Here is a 21,002-nt window from a genome sequence, read left to right as displayed (position 1 = left end):
AAGGGCTCCCTAAGCTTAGCTGCCCTGACCATAATTAACGGCAGCCCTGCAGCTGTGCCCTGAACCCTGCACCTGGACCTCATCCGTGCTGGGAGGAGTCCCAACTGTTCCTAAGTTCGACCCATTCTCCGATCCCCTCTCCTAAACCCGGGTCATTGTGCAGCCCCAGAGTTATGTTACTCCTTCCATTCCGTTTTCATTTAACACGAAGTGGGAGGTGCATTTTATGTCGCAGTCTGTTTCAGAGAGAGAGAGAGAGAGAGAGAGAGAGAGAGAGAGATGGGATTATTGATTTTTGGATGACCATAAACCCCTCTCCTCTACCGCTAATGTCTTAAGTGAATTTACATCTCGCACCACTTACGCTACCACACAGAAGCCATTGTACCCAAAATAATTACCACTCAGAATCAAACTACCACACGATTACGTACTCCCATAAACACCATACACGCATCAAGGCCACACTAACACCAAAGCCACACCACTAACAAGGCAACACGATCACCCACCTTAGACCACAATACGGGCCATGCCACCACACAGGCCACGCCACCACGCAAACCACGCACCACTTCCAAGAATACACCACAGAGTCTATACCAGAGCACAAGCCACACCACCACAACACTCCACAAGCCCAAACTAGCACTTGTAACACTCTCCTCCCTTCTGTTATCATATCTGCTATCGAGTCCGCTGGCCTAAATTCAATTACAGTTTGTGTACAGTTACACCAGCCTTTTAATATTCATAGCAATCTTTCACTGTAGGTTGGGCATTTTTGTCGTCAAAGTCGCTGGCAAAGGTAGTGCTTCCCGCCTCCTGTTAACGAAATCTAATTATAATCAACGCTCAGAATTGCTCCAAACGCTAGGTCATTACTAATATCAAAACTAAAGATCGTAATATCTTCGAGTTGAATTGTTATTGTTTAGACAAATGATGTGTTTTGCATCACTATAGCACAATGTTACTAACAGAATCGTGGAGATGAAACTTTTCCTATATACCTCTATCGAAGATGGGGTGTTCCTGTGGCCTCCACTTTTAACCATGATACATTTAAGGTTCTATGGTTAATTCCAGGAACATCCACATGGAAGGAAGCTTAAACAAATAATAGAAGACACTGAGAGTATTACCAACTAACGATGTTTGTAATTTGAGGTCCGGGATGTGTTCATAGTGCGACTTGTGCAAATGAGATAGGACTTCCCTTGGCCTGATCCACAAGCGACGAATATATAATAGATAATTCACTTTCTTGTAGGGTTTTAGGTCTTATATAGAGAAGGTCGGATGGTCTCTGGGTGTTCTAAAGTACTCGTCAAAAGAAAGGTATTATGAAGCTCTTTGGCCGGAAGTGCTCTCACTGGGCTACAAATGTCATGTGTTTGAGATTAGTGATTCCAATAGTGTTTTAGATCAGGTATAAGTCAATTGCAGGAACCCCCATTACATTTGAATCTAGATAATGAAACTCAGATAAGGTTTCGAACCATCTCTGAAGAGATGAGAAGCCAGGGAGGATCTAGAACCAATTCAGTTGATGTGAACGAACCAGAGAGGGTTTGGAATTAAACTAGTCATAGTAAACGAACGAAGGATGCTGCTAGGGCCGGCTATATGATAGATATGTAAACCCCTGAGGGGTGTAAGACCGATCGAGGTAGGTTCACACGCCGAAGAGGATCAAAAATGGTACATATGAGGTCGCTGACTTCAGAAGGGTTCCAGAGTAAGCGTAATATGTATGCAAATGTAAGATGTCGTTTTCAAAAAACTCTCTTAAGGTACACTAGAGAGACCTTTCAGATCACAAGTGAGGAAGCTCATAGGAGGCAGATGGTTTGGGACGAAGAGTGTGCTAAAGAATTGTGTGTACAGAAAGCTGTGAAATGCGAGGGAAAAAAAACTTAAAGATATTTTCATATATGAAGAGGGAACCAATTTCTAGGTGGAGACACATATCGTGCATATATTCAGGGACATTTGCACATATATAAATACCCTTTTAATTGGAGTGAGGAAATGAGAAAAATATATCTCTAAGATGAAAAGAAATCCTGTGAAAATATAAAAGACAAGATTGAAAAGAATCCAAAGACGTTCACGATAATATAAAAAAGGAGTAGAAAAAAAGAATGAAAATTAAGTAAGGATGTTCTGTGATGGGCTGTGGTTTTTGATCAAATGATTTGGGGCCAAGATCACATGATTTGGTAGTGTGGTCACATAATAAGAAGGTATAGTCGATCACACGCCGTAAGATTATGGCCACTGGATATGAGGATATCATCGCATGATATGAAAATTTGGTCATGTGTTGGTGAGGTTACATAATGAAGGGACTCCGAGAAGAAAAAAGCACATTGCAGTGATGAAGAAAGGAGAAAAAACATGTGAAAGCAGTGAAGGAAGGAGAACGGTTCGTATGATAGCAGTGAAAGAGGAGAAAAAAAATCACATGCTAACAATGTAGAAAAGGGAGATTATGAAATATTAAAACTACTCAACTGACAGAAGCCTAGAGATAAGAGGTGGAAGAGAGAGAGAAAAAAGTAAAGAACAGACAGGGACGGAGGAGGACCATGGTCGTCTGCAACAGACGGGAGGAAAAAAAAATTAAGAAACTCGCAAGATTAGTTTAGGGAACTTGGTCAGCCTGTCACATTCACTGTGCTGTCGACAATTTCCGACAATTTTGTCACAAATTAATCTAATTCTAAGAAACTGTGTTCCAGAGGGTCACAAATTTAAGCTAAAGAAAGACGGAAAAGAATATGTTTTATCGTACATTTACGTTTCTGCATAAAAAGAAAGAATTTGATGGTTAAATGAAATGGACTACCCGTCTCGTAGCGTATAGTAATCCCTAAATTACGTAATCCATATACTGAAGTAGAAAATGTTACCAGTGGACAGTAAAGGTGATGACTAATTAGGAAATGGTCATTTACGAGGAAGAAAATATTAATAAAACAACTTCAGGAACAGTGTTTGCATGAATAATAGCATTAACGTGAGGAAAAGATCTTGCAGTAACAGCTGCAACAATAACAGAGGTAACAAAAGCACACACGACATCATTAATAACAACATCAATGCCATTACAAACACCTGCATGTACAGGAGCTAAATCAACAGTACTTGTTGTATTAGCTTTATCAATAACAGCAACAGAAGCCAGCACCTGTGGCAGCAAAACGGTATAAGCTGTGGTACCAGCAGTAACACAAATGACAGTGACAACTGCAGTGGGGATTTCATGAGCAACGGGGGCAAGTGCAGCGGCAACAGTAGCACTGCACAAACAGCAGCTCCAACGGCTGTACCATGAATATAACGAAGAGTAGCAGTAGTTGCAGAAGTAGTAGTAGTAATAGTAAAAGTAGCAGTAGAGGCAGCAACAGGAACAGCAGCATTAAGTGTAGTAGGGGTAATACTACAAGCGGCAGCATCAGCAGCATTATCATCAACAAAGGGAACAGCAGCATTACGCCTGCTGTGGGCCTGGGGTTAGCTTCACACACGCACACACACACACAAACACACACACACACACACACACACACACACACACACACACACACACACACACACACTCACCCTAACCTTCCTGCCACCGACCACCACACCATAATTTACCCAGCCTAAAACCTGGTTAAATCTGTGAGTCAGGAATATCGAAAGAACTCTCCCAAAAGCCTAACCAACCTCCCCTACGGGAGGGGGGTGGACAGCCACCTTTCCTAGCCTCCCATCCCTACACTTACGTATGAAGAGTAAGCCAGAAATAGACTTCAAAAGACTTTCATGATAAAAAGAAAGGTTTATGAGGATGTATATGATAATAATTTTGTAGCAAATTCCTGGGATAATCATAATCCATACGGAATGAAATATGTCATTTAAGTTCATGTACAACCCATCTTCCTTTTTACAGCCATCTTCATGTAATATAGATAATTGAATAATCCTATAAGAACATTCCTCCATAGAGGTACTTCGTTCTAAATCTATATATGATATTGATATGGATATGACTAGGCTAAGCATCAACGCTTTATTGATTGTCGCTTCGGCCGCCGTACGCGGCAGTGTTCGACTGTGTACCATAGCCTCATTATTTTATCCTCAACCGTTTATATATAACTTAAGTAGGCTGAGAAATCTCCCTGAACTAAGACTAGGGTGGCGCCTGCTTTTCCCCTCCTAGAACATGTTCCAACGAACAGTCTGGGGATGATATTAACTGATGGCAAGTAGAGAGGTGTAACCAGCTCTATGATCTGCTATACATCGATGGGATAGCCGGGTGGGTGTGCCCCTCATCTGTCTCTCGACATACGTGAGTTAGCCGGGTGGGGAACTGTCGTCTGTCTCTCGGGCGTACACCAGCCTTTTTTGTCGCATAGACATTTTTCTTCGCACCTCACACGTGATTGGTGTGTGTGTGTGTGTGTGTGTGTGTGTGTGTGTGTGTGTGTGTGTGTATGTATGTGTGTGTGTGAGTAAGTGGGTGGCGGTGGGAGGGGAGATGGGTGTGGGATGTACGTATCAGGTTTTGGGAAAATCTGTAACAGAGAAAACTTTTATTACGGGACGGGAGGGAGGGCGTTGTAAGTCCCCCAAATTCCATTAGTTCTAGGATGTGAATCATTGACCTCGCCCATTGACCTCGTAAATGTAAAGAGGCGAGAGATGGTCGTGTGTGTATGTCATGGGATGCCGCTGTTTGTGTATGGTAATGGTTGAGAGCCAACATCGCAAAACCGCTTGTCCATCGCTATACTAGCTGTGTCCTGTGCAAGGTTGTGTGAGGTATAATGCTGGAGAGAGAGAGAGAGAGAGAGAGAGAGAGAGAGAGAGAGAGAGAGAGAGAGAGAGAGAGAGAGAGAGAGAGAGAGAGGCGAAGATAAACAATATTACAATTCTTTTTTTTTTTTTTTGTCTGAGATACAAGGTTTATGTTCAGGCCGAAGGTCATACTTTTTACGGCCGGGATCACTGTCAAGTGAAGAAAATATTTGTTCACCAGCTGTTATACTGTTTTTATGGGGTTATACGAATGTGTGTGTGTGTGTGTGTGTGTGTGTGTGTGTGTGTGTGTGCAATGACCTATTGATGCATTATAAGGAGAGAGGTTTACACTCTCGGGGACTCATCTCTAGATCTATTAATGCCATCAAGTAGCCTTTTAAACATACTGTATATATATATATATATATATATATATATATATATATATATATATATATATATATATATATATATATATATATATTTATTTATTATACTTTGTTGCATTCTCCTGCATTATAATATATATATATAATATATATAATATATGGAAATAAAAAGAGCGTGGTTGAGAGAGCAGAAGAGGGTGTTGTGAAATGGTTTGGGCACATGGAGAGAATGAGTGAGGAAAGATTGACCAAGAGGATATATGTGTCGGAGGTGGAGGGAACGAGGAGAAGAGGGAGACCAAATTGGAGGTGGAAAGATGGAGTGAAAAAGATTTTGTGTGATCGGGGCCTGAACATGCAGGAGGGTGCAAGGAGGGCAAGGAATAGAGTGAATTGGAGCGATGTGGTATACAGGGGTTGACGTGCTGTCAGTGGAGTGAATCAAGGCATGTGAAGCGTCTGGGGTAAACCATGGAAAGCTGTGTAGGTATGTATATTTGCGTGTGTGGACGTGTGTATGTACATGTGTATGGGGGGGGGGGGGTTGGGCCATTTCTTTCGTCTGTTTCCTTGCGCTACCTCGCAAACGCGGGAGACAGCGACAAAGTATAAAAAAAAAAAAAAAAAAAAAAAAAAAAATATTTACATATATATAATGTGCTTATAGAGAAGGAATTTTATCACCATAGACAAACGATTTCAAAGACACATCTGGCCATTGTAGTCATATTATTATCGCAGCTTTCAAGGTCAAGAATAGGACACATTGGCATTTTTAAAGAATGTTTGTACTTGTGCCCAGAATTCTTGCTAGCTGGAGCAAGTAGAATTTATCCGTTCACTTCGAGAAGTAGGTTAGCGAGCACCCAGGCAAACTAGAGCAGTTTATCTACAACCAAGAGGTCCAAACTTGATGCTGCTAAATTCCATGATTCATCTGTACTTTACACCTCTCTAGAGACAGTTGTTCTGGGGTTTGCTGCAGAAAGGAGCAGGGGAAATGAATCATCAGTTCTGGAATGCTCCATTGAATGTCATATATTTTTACTCGTAATAACGATAAACTGTTTCTTTTCTCTCGAGGAATATCTCTGAACTCTGAGCTAGAGTCTGGCGGGGAAGGGTATAAATCCGCTGTGTATCAATCTTACTATGAAAAAAAAAATGAGATATAAAACTTCTATAGAATATAAAACAGGTTTGGACCTAAAGCTTTTAAAACTCTTATATAAAATATTTTCATCGTTGCTATTCTGTACGAGATGACGGAAGAGTTTGTGAATATATACATTTCTGCCCCACATGAATATTTTTCTTAACATACCCTAACCCTCTCAAAGGAAAAGAAGCAATTCGACGACTACATTGTAACTGCTTGTAGACGTTGAGGAATCGAACAGAAAAGCCAGGACAAAAAAGGATGTTGCGAGACACTTTTTAAAGTAGTGTGAAAATAATGTTCGGGATGAAGGTGCAGTTCTATTGTCAGTATTCTGGGAAGGTTGCGTAGCGGCGTATAGCAGCAAAAGCCTTTGACTGTCATATACAAAGGAGACACAGCCGCACAGTGATAGCAACACGGTCGGTAATGAGTGGAATAACGAGTATATGAATATTGTACCTTTGTTAAGAGAAGTGGGAAACGATTTTCAGGAATCAAAAGGGCAAACGCACCCTATAGAACTGAGTCAACGAATTTCAGATATTAAAAACAAGAAAAGTGCTAACGAAGTGGCATTAGTTTTGCCACATATAAAGTGTGATCAACAGCAGCTGAGCCGCACACTGGTAAGCCTTAAACATTGTGCTGGGTGTTGTGTTATCTTCATCTCTTCTATTCTGTCGCTTGTCACACTCGACCATCGCTGGTTCCTGTGAGACGCGGAGCTCACGTCTGTATTTACATATGCAAATTCATCAAGAACTGTCGCATTTGCTGAAGATGTAGATGGTTCGGAAGTTTGAAGGATGGAAAACAGTATGTTGCAATATGTAAAAAGAATTTCATGATCAATATCGATTAGGTATATGGAGTTGATGGTGCTTTACACAAACTGTAAAATACTCTTAAAACTGCTGGATGAACCTCTGTGTGGTGTAAATCTGAGACTCTGCCTATCCCCAAGATGTTTTTGATCACCATTAAACACCGATTTGAAAGAACTTGAATCATAAAACCTTTCATAAGCCGGGTTAACTGTGTGATCCAAAATCTGCATTATAACTTGGCAGCCGCTACACATTAACTTGTACTACGGCGTCCTATTAATCACTCTGACAGGATTTAAGGGAAAATGGAAAATGGGAGACAAATCAAATAATCTCGTCAACTCTTTCCAGCAAAACAAAAGTGACATCCGGTAATACGTTTCCAGTGATTTTAACTTTTTCACGGAACCTAACAATTTACATTTTGATGTAAAATACAAATATTTCGAATCGTGATCGTCACTGAAAGTTTTAGATATTTCATTAATGTTGTGATGAAAGTGTGCATGGATTAGGGTCTATGCATCATAATAAAATATTTAGATAATAGGAGAACAATTGAGACAATATCATATGTATAAAAACGAGCGGAATGACAATCTGGGTAAAAAATCGTAAAGGCAGATGGTTTGTTTTTAAGGATGAGTGAGCGCGCCTCCTGCCTCTGTTTTCATTACTCAATGCAAACTCGTTTTCAAACGTAACCAACTCGACTCCCGGCCAGGAACAAAAGCTAATTCATAACCCGACAAAAGTCTGTCCATGATGGTATAAAATGCTTGCTGTTAAGTGTTGTAATATAACTCGAGACTCCTTCATTGTGAAGATTTGTATCACGCTTTTAACGGCCTCAACTCTTAAAAGTATACTTGTGAATTTGTTCAGGTTCTTTATCTCTTAATCATTCTTTCATTTGGAACTTTTACTTCTTACATCTGTTTAGAAACTGGAAGAATTAAGAAGGTGGTCCAAGACGTTTATTCAAGATGATGTTATAACGCAGTGAGAGGGGGAAGTATGTTTTAAGAATGAGTCTAATAATGTCATTGTATATTACGTAGCAACTATGAAATTCATAGGCTTTTATACCCCTGATATAGGATATGTTAAAGTAGGTACAGTTCATGTTTCAACTTTCATTTTATCTTTACCTGTAGCCTTAAAGTTTTACAAACAGAATAAACATTCTATATTTAAGCTTACAAATATGGTAAATAGTTAAAAATTCTCCTCTCTCTCTCTCTCTCTCTCTCTCTCTCTCTCTCTCTCTTTTGCATTACGTCCCGTATCTATCTACCATCCTTTATGCAGTTATCCCTAAGTAATTCCTGTACTCCAGCCTCCCATCCGTCATCCCCTCTTCACATCCACAGTGCTCACGTCTCTCGCTCCTTCCTCCAACAGTCTCGTCGACACCGGGACGCGACGCCCTACATCGACGATGAGTCACACCAACTGTGGTGTTCGGAGAGCGCCTACATGGTAGAGGGCAAGCAGGTCGACGCCCATGTACTGGAGCATCACGGTTAGTAGTACCATCTTCATTATCACCTTGATTTTTAAAGGGAGTTTCCTGTCTTAGGTATAAAGGATTTTAAGCTTCTGATGCCTTATTCACCACTTCTAGAACTCGAATGAGCTGTTCTGTGATATCTTTTATATCATTTCTACGAGTGACTATAGTTTCTGTTGGTTCTATTTTTGAATGCCGCCCTTGTGAATTTTATTTAGAATTAAGATACTCAGATATAGATTAACAGACACAAATGACTGTGTGTATAAGTGTGTGTGTGTGTGTGTGTGTGTGTGTGTGTGTGTGTGTGTGTGTGTGTGTGATGCCTGCATGTTTGGGAAACATTTCGTTTAACGAAATGTACGTCCTGGATGTTGATAAAAACTCCCATTCTTAACCCAGGCAGTAAATAGTGTTTTGCCCCACTAATACGTAACTTGATATGTCTTCAAGTGTTAAAATTGACAATTTTCCTGTAGGTTTGTGTCTTGTCCTCCAGCTGACGGACTTACCTCTCTGTCTACTTCGTCAGATCCCTGCCAGGCTCACTTCTGCGAACGGGGTCGTGTGTGCCGTCTGAACCACGTCGGGGACCCACAATGTGAGTGCCAACCCTTCTGCTCCAGGCACCGTAAGCTTGTCTGTGGCACTGACGGACGTCTCTACCTCAACCACTGTGAGTTGCACCGTGCTGCCTGCGTCACTGGAGCCAAAATCCACATAGACAGGAGCAGGAAATGTTTCAAAAAAGGTGAGTGTGTTTTTATCCCTCTTCTCAGAAAGGTGGTAGAATCTTTTATGGCTTCGGTAGTTATAAAGTGCTCCCTGATCCTTCGTAGAGTTATGGGAAATTTTTCCCGGAAGAGCACAAAGTTACCTTTATATATCTCAACAAAATCCTAGTTGAAACGTGTCTATTAAGAGACGACCTTATCCACTGTCAGGAGAGTAGACAGTTATCAAGACAAGGAAGATGCTCTCTTGTCTATCACTGTCAAAGATAGATTAACGTAAACAGGCAGGAACAGGAATGATACACGACAAGGGATGTGATGCCTGGTCTCTTGTTAATGCAGGTTAGCAGAGATAGAATCATCACATTGACACAAATCGTAGATACATCATCTTCCACATTTCCTGACGTACACGTAGAAAACTGCAGATAGTACTCCTTTATGGTACCTAAGTAGAATCAAGGAAAATGTAATTTTAAGAAAAACTGAGTCTCAAAGGAACCGAAGAATATTTTCTATTTTTTACAGTCTATGTTGCCCAGGTATTTCAGTAGGACGGGGAAGCTAGGTATTATTCTACCTCTCTTTCTCTGCCTCTACGTCATAAAATCCTTAAAAAAAGTGTATACCTCGGAAATATGCGTTGTACATTTAAGCCAACAACGACATTGCTAATTAGGTATCAGTACCAACCTTACGCTTTATCTGCTGTAGCAGTACACATCGGAAGAGGAACACACACACACACAATCGCCCTCCATTATTTCTCCTCCATTCCCCTCCCACAGTAGCAATGGACGCGGTGATTAGGGCAGGTTCACCCTCGTTCCTGCTTGCCATAACCTCATTAGATCGTCGTAAAGGTCCCGGCTGTGCCGTAACGACGGACCGCGTAGGACTGATAAAGCGATATGGCCTATTACCTGACCCAGGGATGCGCGCCAGCCGTTGATACTAAGAGACAAAAGTTCCTTTTACGCTGCACTTGTGTCGTTGTTCCATCGTTCACATGTTAATACTGTATGTGAGGTGGGTGTATTTTATTTCAGAAATGATTCTTTGCTTTATTTTAGGTGTTTCATAAGAAGGAAAAGCATGGTAGGAAGATGAAGCAAAGACATCTCAACTCTTTTTGTAAATAGATGATGCTTCTATGGTCTCTCTCTTCCTCCTGTACCGTTCAAAGATATATACTGTCGTCTCAGTGCAGACTTGAGTCTATTTGCTGGTCTTCTGTCACTTACTCTCACGTCTTAACAGTCGGGGTTGGACATCCCATCAATTTGTCCAATTATTCCCGATCGCTGTGCCTCCCGTTCGATAATTTGTTGGTTTCTATGTATTTCCTCAACTGTCCAGCCGACTGTCTCGCCATCCGGCTTCCCTCCAACCCCTCCCTCCAAGCACTATAACATATTGGTGACGGACCTGTCAGGGAATCACTTCATATATCTCTGGGTAAGCACATATACTGACAGCATTGGAAACCATTTGACTGGGTTGCTGATTTCATGATGTCAAATGTTCGAATCCCGTCAGAAGTGAAGTGAGTTGTGTTGTGTGACCTGGTGTGAGGAGAGAGTTGTGTTGAGTGTCCATGGGCTTCTGATTTCATGTTATGGATGTTCGGCTCCTGTCAGGAGTGAGTCGTGATTCGTAGCTTGAGTTGCCAGTTTAGTGTATCTTGTCTGGTGATACTGTACATTTACTCACAACGTTATTCACTTGCTACTCCACTAGGAACCCAGAGCTATCATTTTGATTTGATGCCGTGCAGGTTTTGGCCTTCTGTTTTGGCCTTCTGTATCTGGTGAGAAGTCTTCTACGAGGTTCTTGAAAAGAGTAAAGGTTATACGACCGTAGGAAGAGAAGACAACGAAGACCTTCATGTACTAACGCCTTGACTACGTTGATTGGCTGCAGTCGTGTAGGAGGAGGAGGGCGGTAGCGACGAGGGGTCTGTTTTGGTCTGGATGTATTGATCGTTTTCCTTTTTGTATTTATATCATGCACTACTTTGCTTATGTCACTGAGGAGGAAGATATGAAATTGAAACATTTTCACTCGAACATATAACATCTTGAAATCAACCAAGTCCCTTTAGTAAGTAGTGAAAAAGATTGATATTAGAAAGCAGAGAATTGAATGATGAGATCATACGTTTAGGAGGATGCAAATTATCATACTGTCACCAAAGTCTACAAAAAATTATAAGCTTTCACTTTTTTCCTGGTAATTAGCTTGTGTTCCGTCATTTCCACTGGCTTGCTAATAGATCTCTTCACAAATGATGCCCATTAAAAGAAGCTGAAGTACTACTCCTTTACGTAGCGGATATCTTTTTCTTCCCATGAACAAAGAGATGATATACTTCCTCTAGTTGTTGCTGACTGTTACGAATATTGCCTCCCATTCCCATTTAGTTTTCAAGCCATATTGTACAAAGGCAACGCAATATCTTCCCCAAATTTCCAGTATGAGAAATATTTCACTCAGGTCTAATCCATTCGTGAGCCTGTTTGCCTACGTGGCTAATTGGTTTTCCGAAAAATACGAAAACTTACGATGCATAAGTTATTTTTACGACAGGAGTTTGGATCCCAAACGGAGGATGTGATATAAAAGTATTTTTTAATACTCTGATATTTATGTCTTCGATCGTAATCGTTGTGGTGATGAGGCTTAGGCTTCATTGACTACTGAGGCTTATGATTCTCTCTCTCTCTCTCTCTCTCTCTCTCTCTCTCTCTCTCTCTCTCTCTCTCTCTCCCACATCTATCTATCTTCCCCCAATATTCTGGATTCTGATTCAGTCTCTTGTTTCTACTCCCGGCAGGTTTGATGCCCATCACCTGGGACAACACCCCTATGCCTGCCACTCCAGCCCCAGACCTCGACGACCCCGCCGTCAAGCAGCTGAATTCAGTTGTACGCGACGACCTTACACAGGTACCACTATTTCTCGCTGACTACAAGGTTTCAGGTGAAAGTTTGTCACGTCATCTTGTCCCAAATGATCCAATAGTGTATTGAAGAAAGTCTCATTCAAATTAATACCGTAGTTCAGGCCTATTTCAGCAATTCTTATAGATCTTTGTAAGGATAGAGTTAAAGGACATATGGTGTCCACAGGGTGGAGGAGCTGTGCTGACGACTCGACCTCCTGAAGAAGAAGAGGAACAGCAAGAGGACACAACACAGATGGAGGAGGACCACGAGGCCCAGCGAGACCAGGCCAACAAGACACCGCACGAAAACCCCTGCTCCATGCAGCAATATGAGATACTCAAGGTATGGACCACACTGGGAGGCTGACCAGACACGCAGGTAAGAGTAGAGACCTGCTTCAGGCAGACTAGGAACACCTGTAGGAATAAAGACAACGTGAAGGCTGACCTCGACCCATGCAGGAGTAAAGACAGGCTTTTGGCAGATTCCACACACCTATAGGAGTAAGAACATTATAGATTATCAGTATAGACTATAAAACAACACCTCTGTGTCGTCAGTACCGATGATTCTTCATATCTCGAGTTTCATCATAATAATCTACGGTAAAACTCTCAGTTTATCTGTGTTAATCATCAACCACCTCCCATAAATCATCACTATATGCCACTACAATTTTTCATCAGTTGTCGTCATGATTCAAAAATCTAACTCGCACTAATGTAGATTATTATTCAACATATTTGAATTGTCAGTTTTAAAACACGAGGTAATTTACATATTTCATTAGTATCAGCTTCCATCCAACTATCAGAGATTATCAACCAAACGTCCATATACTGCAGTTCTATTAACCGCAAAGCTACAAGGTTTTAATATACATCTTTACATCCAACCTACAACAAGATATAGAATCACCACATCATCGTCCACATAAGGCAGATTGCCGTTCTAAAACATAATTTCAAAATTCTGAGGTAGGGCCATGGAGACTCGTGCGTCCGCGTCCGACAAAGGGTAAATATTGTAGGGAATCTTCTATAGTTTCATCAGCCATGATGAGGAGGATCGTATATCTAATTTTCCGTGTTGAAGTGAATTATCTACCAGCCCCAGCCGGAGGGAGGGTAGCTTTCTCTGCGAGATGGAGTAAAGAGTAAGGCAACCCTCGCGGGAAATCAGTTGAACGTGGCAGCCATTGTTCTTGAGTGACTCTAGCGTTGTGGAACATTTCCACGAAGTAGACATTAATGTGTAGAGCAGGTATATATATTTCTTCTGCTTCAGAACAGAGGGTTTCTATACGGATCATTTCCGTCGGGATAGGCAAATAATGATATGTTGTCTCCTTGGACAATGTATCTGATGGGTAACTAATGATACCTCTGTGAAAAGCAAATATGTTTCCAATAGAAGAAAAATATAATCTTATGTATCTGAAAATAGGCATTATGATGTCATTTGCCTGAACAGAGAAGGCTGAAGTGAAAGAAAATGTTCCCACAGAGGAAAATTGAGTATTCTAAAAATAGCCCGGTATAAAATCACACAATGATAACTTAAATGTGTGCCTCTGAGGGAAACTTAGTACTAGAACTAGTAAATGTAGGGAAAAATATGGCCTTGAAATACACCAGACTCCTGCTGTTGTTAGTTGGAAGATTCATCTCAGTCAGAGAAGATATATGTTGCTCAATATCCGGAGCAACAGGCGAGGTAGATCTCGTCTCTCCAGTGCTGACCCATGAAGGAGGGAAACTCTGGTGAGTTGGCCGTAGCCCAGCCACTGAACGAGGAGGGGAAATTCTGGTGAGTTGGTGGGAGTAACCCAGCCCAGTGGCAATACCATCGTACCTAGGATCTTGAAGCTTCGTTTTGTATTGTCTTTGATGCAGGCCCACGCTAAGCTCAACCCAAAATATCTCTCTCTCTCTCTCTCTCTCTCTCTCTCTCTCTCTCTCTCTCTCTCTCTCTCTCTCTCTCTAACCCTGAAATATCACATATAGGTATTTCTTTCACGCTTGCTTCGACCTCTTCCATCTCCGTAGTCCTTCGCACGTTCACGCGTTCTCTCTAGCAATAGCACAAGATCCTCCGCAGTCGCTAGTTCGGATGAGACGACTGATAATAACCCTCTTGACACAGAAAACTTCACCAACACCCTCCCGGTCAGCGAGCTGCCGACATCCTTCCGGCTATCGCTGTTACCACGAAAAACTCCCACAACCAACCACTCCCATCTACACCAAACCCCACCCACCACACTAACCGTCCTGCCTGACCCATAAACTCTCAGATAGTCCCATTCCCGGTAGCCGGAGGCCCCCTGCCCTTTGATATCAACTTCAGCTGAATTACATGGTGTATGGAGCGCACAAGTGTGCCAGCCATTGTTGCCGGCACCATTTGCATGCAAGCGAGACACTTGGTCTGGGCTACAAGAGTGCTTGGGCGTTTTAGAGGCGCGGTCTCGTCTGTCCAATATTAGAATATTTTATGTTCCTTTACGATCCTAACGGTGCCGCCATAAAGAAAATATATATAGTAATATGTAAATGAAATATATATATATATATATATATATATATATATATATATATATATATATATATATATATATATATATATATATATATATATATCGGAGGGCCTTAAGGGAATTGAAGAAAAGGGAGGGATGATGAACCTGGAGCCAGCAACAACTAAGATAAAACCTTTCGTCTAGGTAAAGGTGAGATGTGGTGGAGCGAAATGAAGCAAGTGAAAGATATAAGAATTCTTCAATTAATCTAATGGAGCCGCGCCGCTCCGGAATCGACTGGAGACTGGGAGAGCCGTGAGAAATATTCTGATGATTTATTGTGTACGAGATGCGCTAAAGGAAGTCAGGAAATTTCAATCCCTCACACTCGATGGGGAGAGAGAGAGAGAGAGAGAGAGAGAGAGAGAGAGAGAGAGAGAGAGAGAGAGAGAGAGAGAGAGAAAAAACGATCCTTGGAGAAGTGTTTAAGAGCTGAGGTAAAGATTTAGTTGGTGTGACGAAAGACGCAAGATAGAAACCCCAGTGAGTGAGGATATCAGTTACCGATATCTTTGTGAGTATAGATGTAGGTCGCACTGGTGCTAAGGTCCTGATGAATTGATATCATTAACCTTTAATGCCACAGTAGATGGATCATAGACAACCAATGTCGGTAAATGAGTCATAAACAACCATTCATGATAAGTGGATCACAGCCGTCGTGGGTGGGGCACAGACAACCTCGGTGGGTGAAGCACAGACAGCCATCCATAGTGTATAGATACCACAAACCACCCATACATCCACGGTAGGTTTATCAGACATTTTTGCATTTACCACCAGTTGTGTCAGGTCACACAGCTACATCACAGAGATCAAATGATACTTGACTAGTAAGAGGCATGAAAGACAGATAATAAAACACACGGATATATATACTCATAAATCAAACTGAAAGTGATATATGATATCACTCTGGCGTTTCTTATGGAATATAATGTCAAGGATATGGTAAAAACCAGTTATCACTAAGTAGTCGATAACCGGTAAAAAAAAAAAAACAGAAAACAATTCTGCATGCAAGACCACTGCTTTAGGAAAGCGTAATGTAAGCAGGGGAGAACTTTGAAGAGTCACCGAATTCAAACAGTGTATAGAGTAAACTACTAAATGCATCTGGAGTATTTTATGACAGCAAGTGTTGTCAGATATGGTAGGGGAGTGAGGATTAATTCAAGGCTGAAGTTAGGGTCCGACAGAGATGTATGTTGTGCCTTTGTTTGTTCAGAGTTTCCACACTTAATGCCCTAGGAAGCACGGCTTACCAGTGTGCACCTGCAGTATTGAGTGTTTTGATGTTACATCTCTAACCCTAATCTGCTCCTTGTTTACCTCATTTCATGAAATGAGAGTTAGAGGTAAATGGATTCTGTGTTATGTCAAGATGGGGGAAAGGATTCTGTGCTAAGACGAGGCGAGCAATGGACCCTACTTAAAAATAAGGGGGGAAAATGGATTCTATGTTAGGAAGAGAGATAGTAAGAGCTGTTCGTGAGGTGGGAATGGCAGCTACATCACATAATACATACCATATCTTTACTGTATTCTTCTGAAAACATAATGTCAATCTGGCAAATGCTTTAGCCCAATCTGCAATTATCCGTATTACCAAGCAAGCTCCTTCTTTACTGTGGTCGTGGTAGTGGATGTGATTGTATAACTCGCTCCTTCTTCGGCAGGACAACTTGCTCCTGTACCATCATGCGCGGCTGATGGCGGAGAAGGGTCGAGGATCAGAGCGGGAATACCTGGTTGGCCTCATGTTCTCCAAGTTCGACACTAACAACAACGGTGCGCTGGACAAGGATGAGCTAGAACAGGTGAGTTGGTAGTGGGACTCACTCGCTCTCTTTCTTGCTCTCTCTCTCCCTTCCCGAGCTATCTTCTACGACAATTTTCCTAGCATTCGAGGCTATGATCAGTGTTGGGTCGTTAGTCAGTGTGACTCCAACCGTGAAGCTTAATCCTTTTTATCTAGAAATTGTGAAAGAATTAAGCCAAGTTTTCACAAACACAAAATGTATGTTTTGCTGGGAGGATGATGAACTTTTCTTCTCTTTCAGTTCCTCTAGACCTGCTTAAGGAAGGAATTTGCCCCAAAATTTGCACTAGGTTGTTATAGGTTGTAGTTTTCCTTATATATATATATATATATATATATATATATATATATATATATATATATATATATATATATATATATATATATATAACTTTTGAACAGGTAAATGATCCGATGGGTTAGGGATGGGTCAGGTGTAGTTTAGGATGTAGAGGATACTGTTTATGTGGGATACCTTAGGATTCCTTTTCTTGTCTGAATCTTATGATATTAAGAGCTATTAGTACTGGTAGTGTGTTTAAGGCCTTCGTGTTAACGAGTTTGATAAGGGGAAAGAATGTCATATGTGTGTCGTATGTATTATCTGGCGTTTTTGGAGTCTGGCTCGGTGAGAGTAATTAACCACTCAGGGATATGGAAGGATTGGGGACGGGGTCATGCTCCGTCTTATTAACATAGTGTAAAGTGGATTTCATACGTATAGTATACTTGGTTAATCTTAATCATACATGTGGCTAATGATCATGATCATGGATAGATGAGCGGATAGCGAATTACCCATACGAAGAAATATAGAATCACTTGCAGCTTTGTAAAGAGTAATGACAGAATTGACATTTATCTGTTGATTCACTGGAAAGATCTAGCATAATGGTAAAGGCTGCTACATCTTTAAGAGCAGCGGAATTGTCATCACTTCATTTCAGCGTTGGGGTAACTAAGTTAAGATAGTCATCTCTTCCCAGCCTTCCCATTAACTCAGATAATGAAACGAGGAAGAGTCTCAACTTGTTCCTGTCATTTGGCTGAGAGTAATTAATATCTTAATTACACAGATTCCTCATACTGTCTTTTGTAGTCAGTTAGTATAACAAACAGTACTCTCATAATGAGCAGTCTTTTCACATATATGTTTAATGATCATAGAACGATAGACTTTGATTGGATTATATGCTTAGGCAAAGTACGTTCCTCGATATTTTTCTCCCTTATGTGAAAAGTATTTATTTGGCTAGTCAACATAACAGGTACGTCTGATCTCATTGCACAGTGTAGATCGGTATTTTCCTTCAGTCTAATTACATCTAGAATCTGTTTTGGAAATGAGACACTACACAGTACTCGACATCTTGGTTCTGGTGTCTAACATGCTATTCCCCAATGACATGCACAGTTTGGTCATCTGAAACGTGAGAGCAGGATTTATGTGGGGTGTGCAAATCCTTGTTTACCGCCTAAGTTCTGATACCCTGTATTAGCTTACATTGTGTGTGTGTGTGTGTGTGTGTGTGTGTGTGTGTGTGTGTGTGTGTGTTTATGTATGTGTGTATGTGTGTCGCTGTTCATTGCTAGGTTGAGGGCACCTCCAACATGACTGGCTATGGGTGACCATAATCATTATTTGAAGATTTCAAATGATTTTTTCTTTAGTTCTATTTTTTCTTAACTATAATTCAGTTAGAATGAATTGTGAACATGCAGAAATAATTCAAAAAGCTTTTTCAACTCCCAAACCAACTTGGAGCATGTGAATGTTACGAATGACAGACCTTCAATAACAGAAATTTTATTACGGATAAACCAAGGACTTATTTTGCACTATATGATTTTTTCTTTACGTTTAGCTTTATGTTCTCCTGACTGCAAAGACCTTAATCAACATGGTCGACCTGGGCATTAGTGGGGCAACCATGAGCTCGCTTAAAACATTGTGCTGCTAATTGCTTGTCTAAGCCATGTCCTTTGTCGGGAATTCATCAAACACACACACACACACACGCTCCACGTATTCCTAGTGGAGCCACCACACAATTGGTAGCTTTGGAACCCTGGAATTCTCGTATCAGTCATGTGTGATAAGGGGCAGATGGTGATACAGACTGACCTTTCATATCATCATGTTACATGAAAACGATTAATTAAATCAAAACAGTGGCGTACTTCTGTTGTAATTTTGAGATTTTAATAACTTTATCAGTTTTTGGCACCTGCTGAGGTGGACTGTCTCCACGATACATGTCGCGGTATATGTATAGAAATATTACATGTTAGACGAATTCATATGAACTCTTACTAAAATGTGTGTGTGTGTGTGTGTGTGTGTGTGTGTGTGTGTATACAGATGCAAGTGATAGGTTCCTTACCATGATAAGGCAAAGTTATGGGATGCGAGAATAGCCCTGTAACAGTGATTCGGCTTTTTATATCATGTTTAATATAAAGGCTGTAAATGATTTTACTGACACAGGTGTCACAAATGGAGGAGGTGAGCCGCCTGGCGGAGGACTGCTCGCTGGTGGACATGCTACGCTACGACGACGCCAACAGCGACGGTCACCTCAATCTTAACGAGTTCTATACGGCCTTCAGTAAGTTGTACAGTAAGTTATCACGCCTCCCGCTTCCCGTTACCACCCACCACCGACATATCCCCTCCACCTCTAATAACCAACAAGCATGATGGACGGCTCATCCGCTGCCGTTCGCAGTGGCTCGTGGGCTTGCTTACAGTGGTTACTTAAGGTGCTAACAGTGGGTTTGCTCAGGGCGCTAACGATGGTTGATAGGGTGACTAACGAGGGTTAACAGGAGGTCAACGATAATTGGGTAGGATGATGAAGATGGTTGATGACGCAGCTAAGAGGGGGAGGGCTCATGTCTCACGATGATATGGGAACAAAGTGGCCCCTCTGGAAGGTTGCTTCCAGTCTTTCCCTATTCTTTACGAATATTTGCCACCAAATGTTGATTGAAAGCAAATCCTTCCTGCCTTCAGGTATCTCCTTAATAGTCAACTTTTACATTTGTTCCTCAATTGAAGTAAAAGCATATTTTCCTTGTAAGAGAACTTGTCCTTTGAGTAACTGAGGAAATCTGATAAAACTCTCTCACCTTTATGTAAAAGACAGTTACTTTATACTGCCAAGTATCTCTTGTTTCTTACAGTGGGACAAGTTATGTGGCAGAACATCCCATATATTGACTAGCTGTCTTATTTCACTTTCCGGTTAAGTAACATGGAAGGACAGCTTCAGAGATTTTCTCAGAAGTTAATGTGGTAATTTTAAGATACATTCTTAATCAAAGATAAGGCTGAGTAGAAATTTGAGCGGTTCAAGAATAAAATTGATTTTCGGATCTGACGATAAGAGAAGCGACATCTCCATCCATGTGGCAGTAAGGGTATGAGGGGTAGGTTTTTAGGTTGGAGCTGCATGTGGTGTGTTGACCTTACCCCGCATGACGACCCTCCCCTCCCCCCACCCATCCTTCTCCTGCGACCCCCGCCTACCCTAGCATGCCTAGTATTCCGCTCTGACATGATTAAGTAGGTACCTATTTTCTTGTGGCCGGTGCGTTTTTATTGTATCTTTACACATGGATAACTGTTGCTTTTAACTTATTTGTGATACTGAAGGTTAGATTCAGACCATTAATGAAAGTATATACTTCTATTTGAATGTTTATTTACCGTCTAATGATATTAGATGATAAATGTACATCTGTAAAATCGCACCCAAATAATCAGAGGTGACATTTTAAGAATCACCACGATCACTGGATACTAAAGGTTAAATTCAAGCAGATTTTTAGGGAAAACTCCCTTGACCTCATACAATTTTTGCAAAAAGGTTAATGAAGCAAGAGAGAATAGATTCCTCTGCCTGTTAAGGGCAATTTCTTTAAAGTCATGAGGTAAGACAGTTGCTCACGAAAGTTAAATGTCACCTCTGAAAGCTATGTTAAGGAATAGCCTCTTGTAGAGAATTGTTATCGAGGTCTTCTGGACGGGGGCGCGATGATGGGGCGGGGGGACGGGGGCTGGTGATGGGGAAGAAAAGTATCTATAAAGTCCAGTATGGGGCCTTGTTTTTATAACTAAAGATTGTCATATGTATTACCTTGGTTGAACTGCTTTGTACCTGGAGCTTATTTTGGACAGACACTCTCGGCTGATTTACGTTTATCTTACTAGAAG

The 21,002-nt window shown here is 41.2% G+C and overlaps 1 protein-coding gene across 17 annotated transcripts in view; it reads left to right on the top strand.

Moving 5' to 3' along the window:
- Nucleotides 1-21,002, top strand: part of LOC139748110 (follistatin-related protein 5-like) — a 467,164-nt gene that overhangs the window by 425,166 nt on the left and 20,996 nt on the right. For 13 of the 17 annotated variants that reach the window (XM_071660752.1, XM_071660756.1, XM_071660755.1 and 10 more), the window contains 6 exons: nt 8,589-8,709; nt 9,230-9,448; nt 12,268-12,380; nt 12,564-12,722; nt 16,641-16,781; nt 19,272-19,404. In XM_071660752.1, the coding sequence (XP_071516853.1) occupies nt 8,589-8,709; nt 9,230-9,448; nt 12,268-12,380; nt 12,564-12,722; nt 16,641-16,781; nt 19,272-19,404 (886 nt within the window). The remainder of the gene's footprint in view (nt 1-8,588; nt 8,710-9,229; nt 9,449-12,267; nt 12,381-12,563; nt 12,723-16,640; nt 16,782-19,271; nt 19,405-21,002) is intronic. The other 4 variants (XM_071660768.1, XM_071660769.1, XM_071660765.1 and 1 more) reach the window with 1 other exon arrangement.

Source organism: Panulirus ornatus, chromosome 72 (assembly GCF_036320965.1).
Source record: "Panulirus ornatus isolate Po-2019 chromosome 72, ASM3632096v1, whole genome shotgun sequence".
In the NCBI taxonomy this organism is placed as follows: Eukaryota; Metazoa; Arthropoda; class Malacostraca; order Decapoda; family Palinuridae; genus Panulirus; species Panulirus ornatus.
Note: the sequence above shows the minus strand (reverse complement) of the source record. Positions and strands in the feature narration are given on the sequence as shown.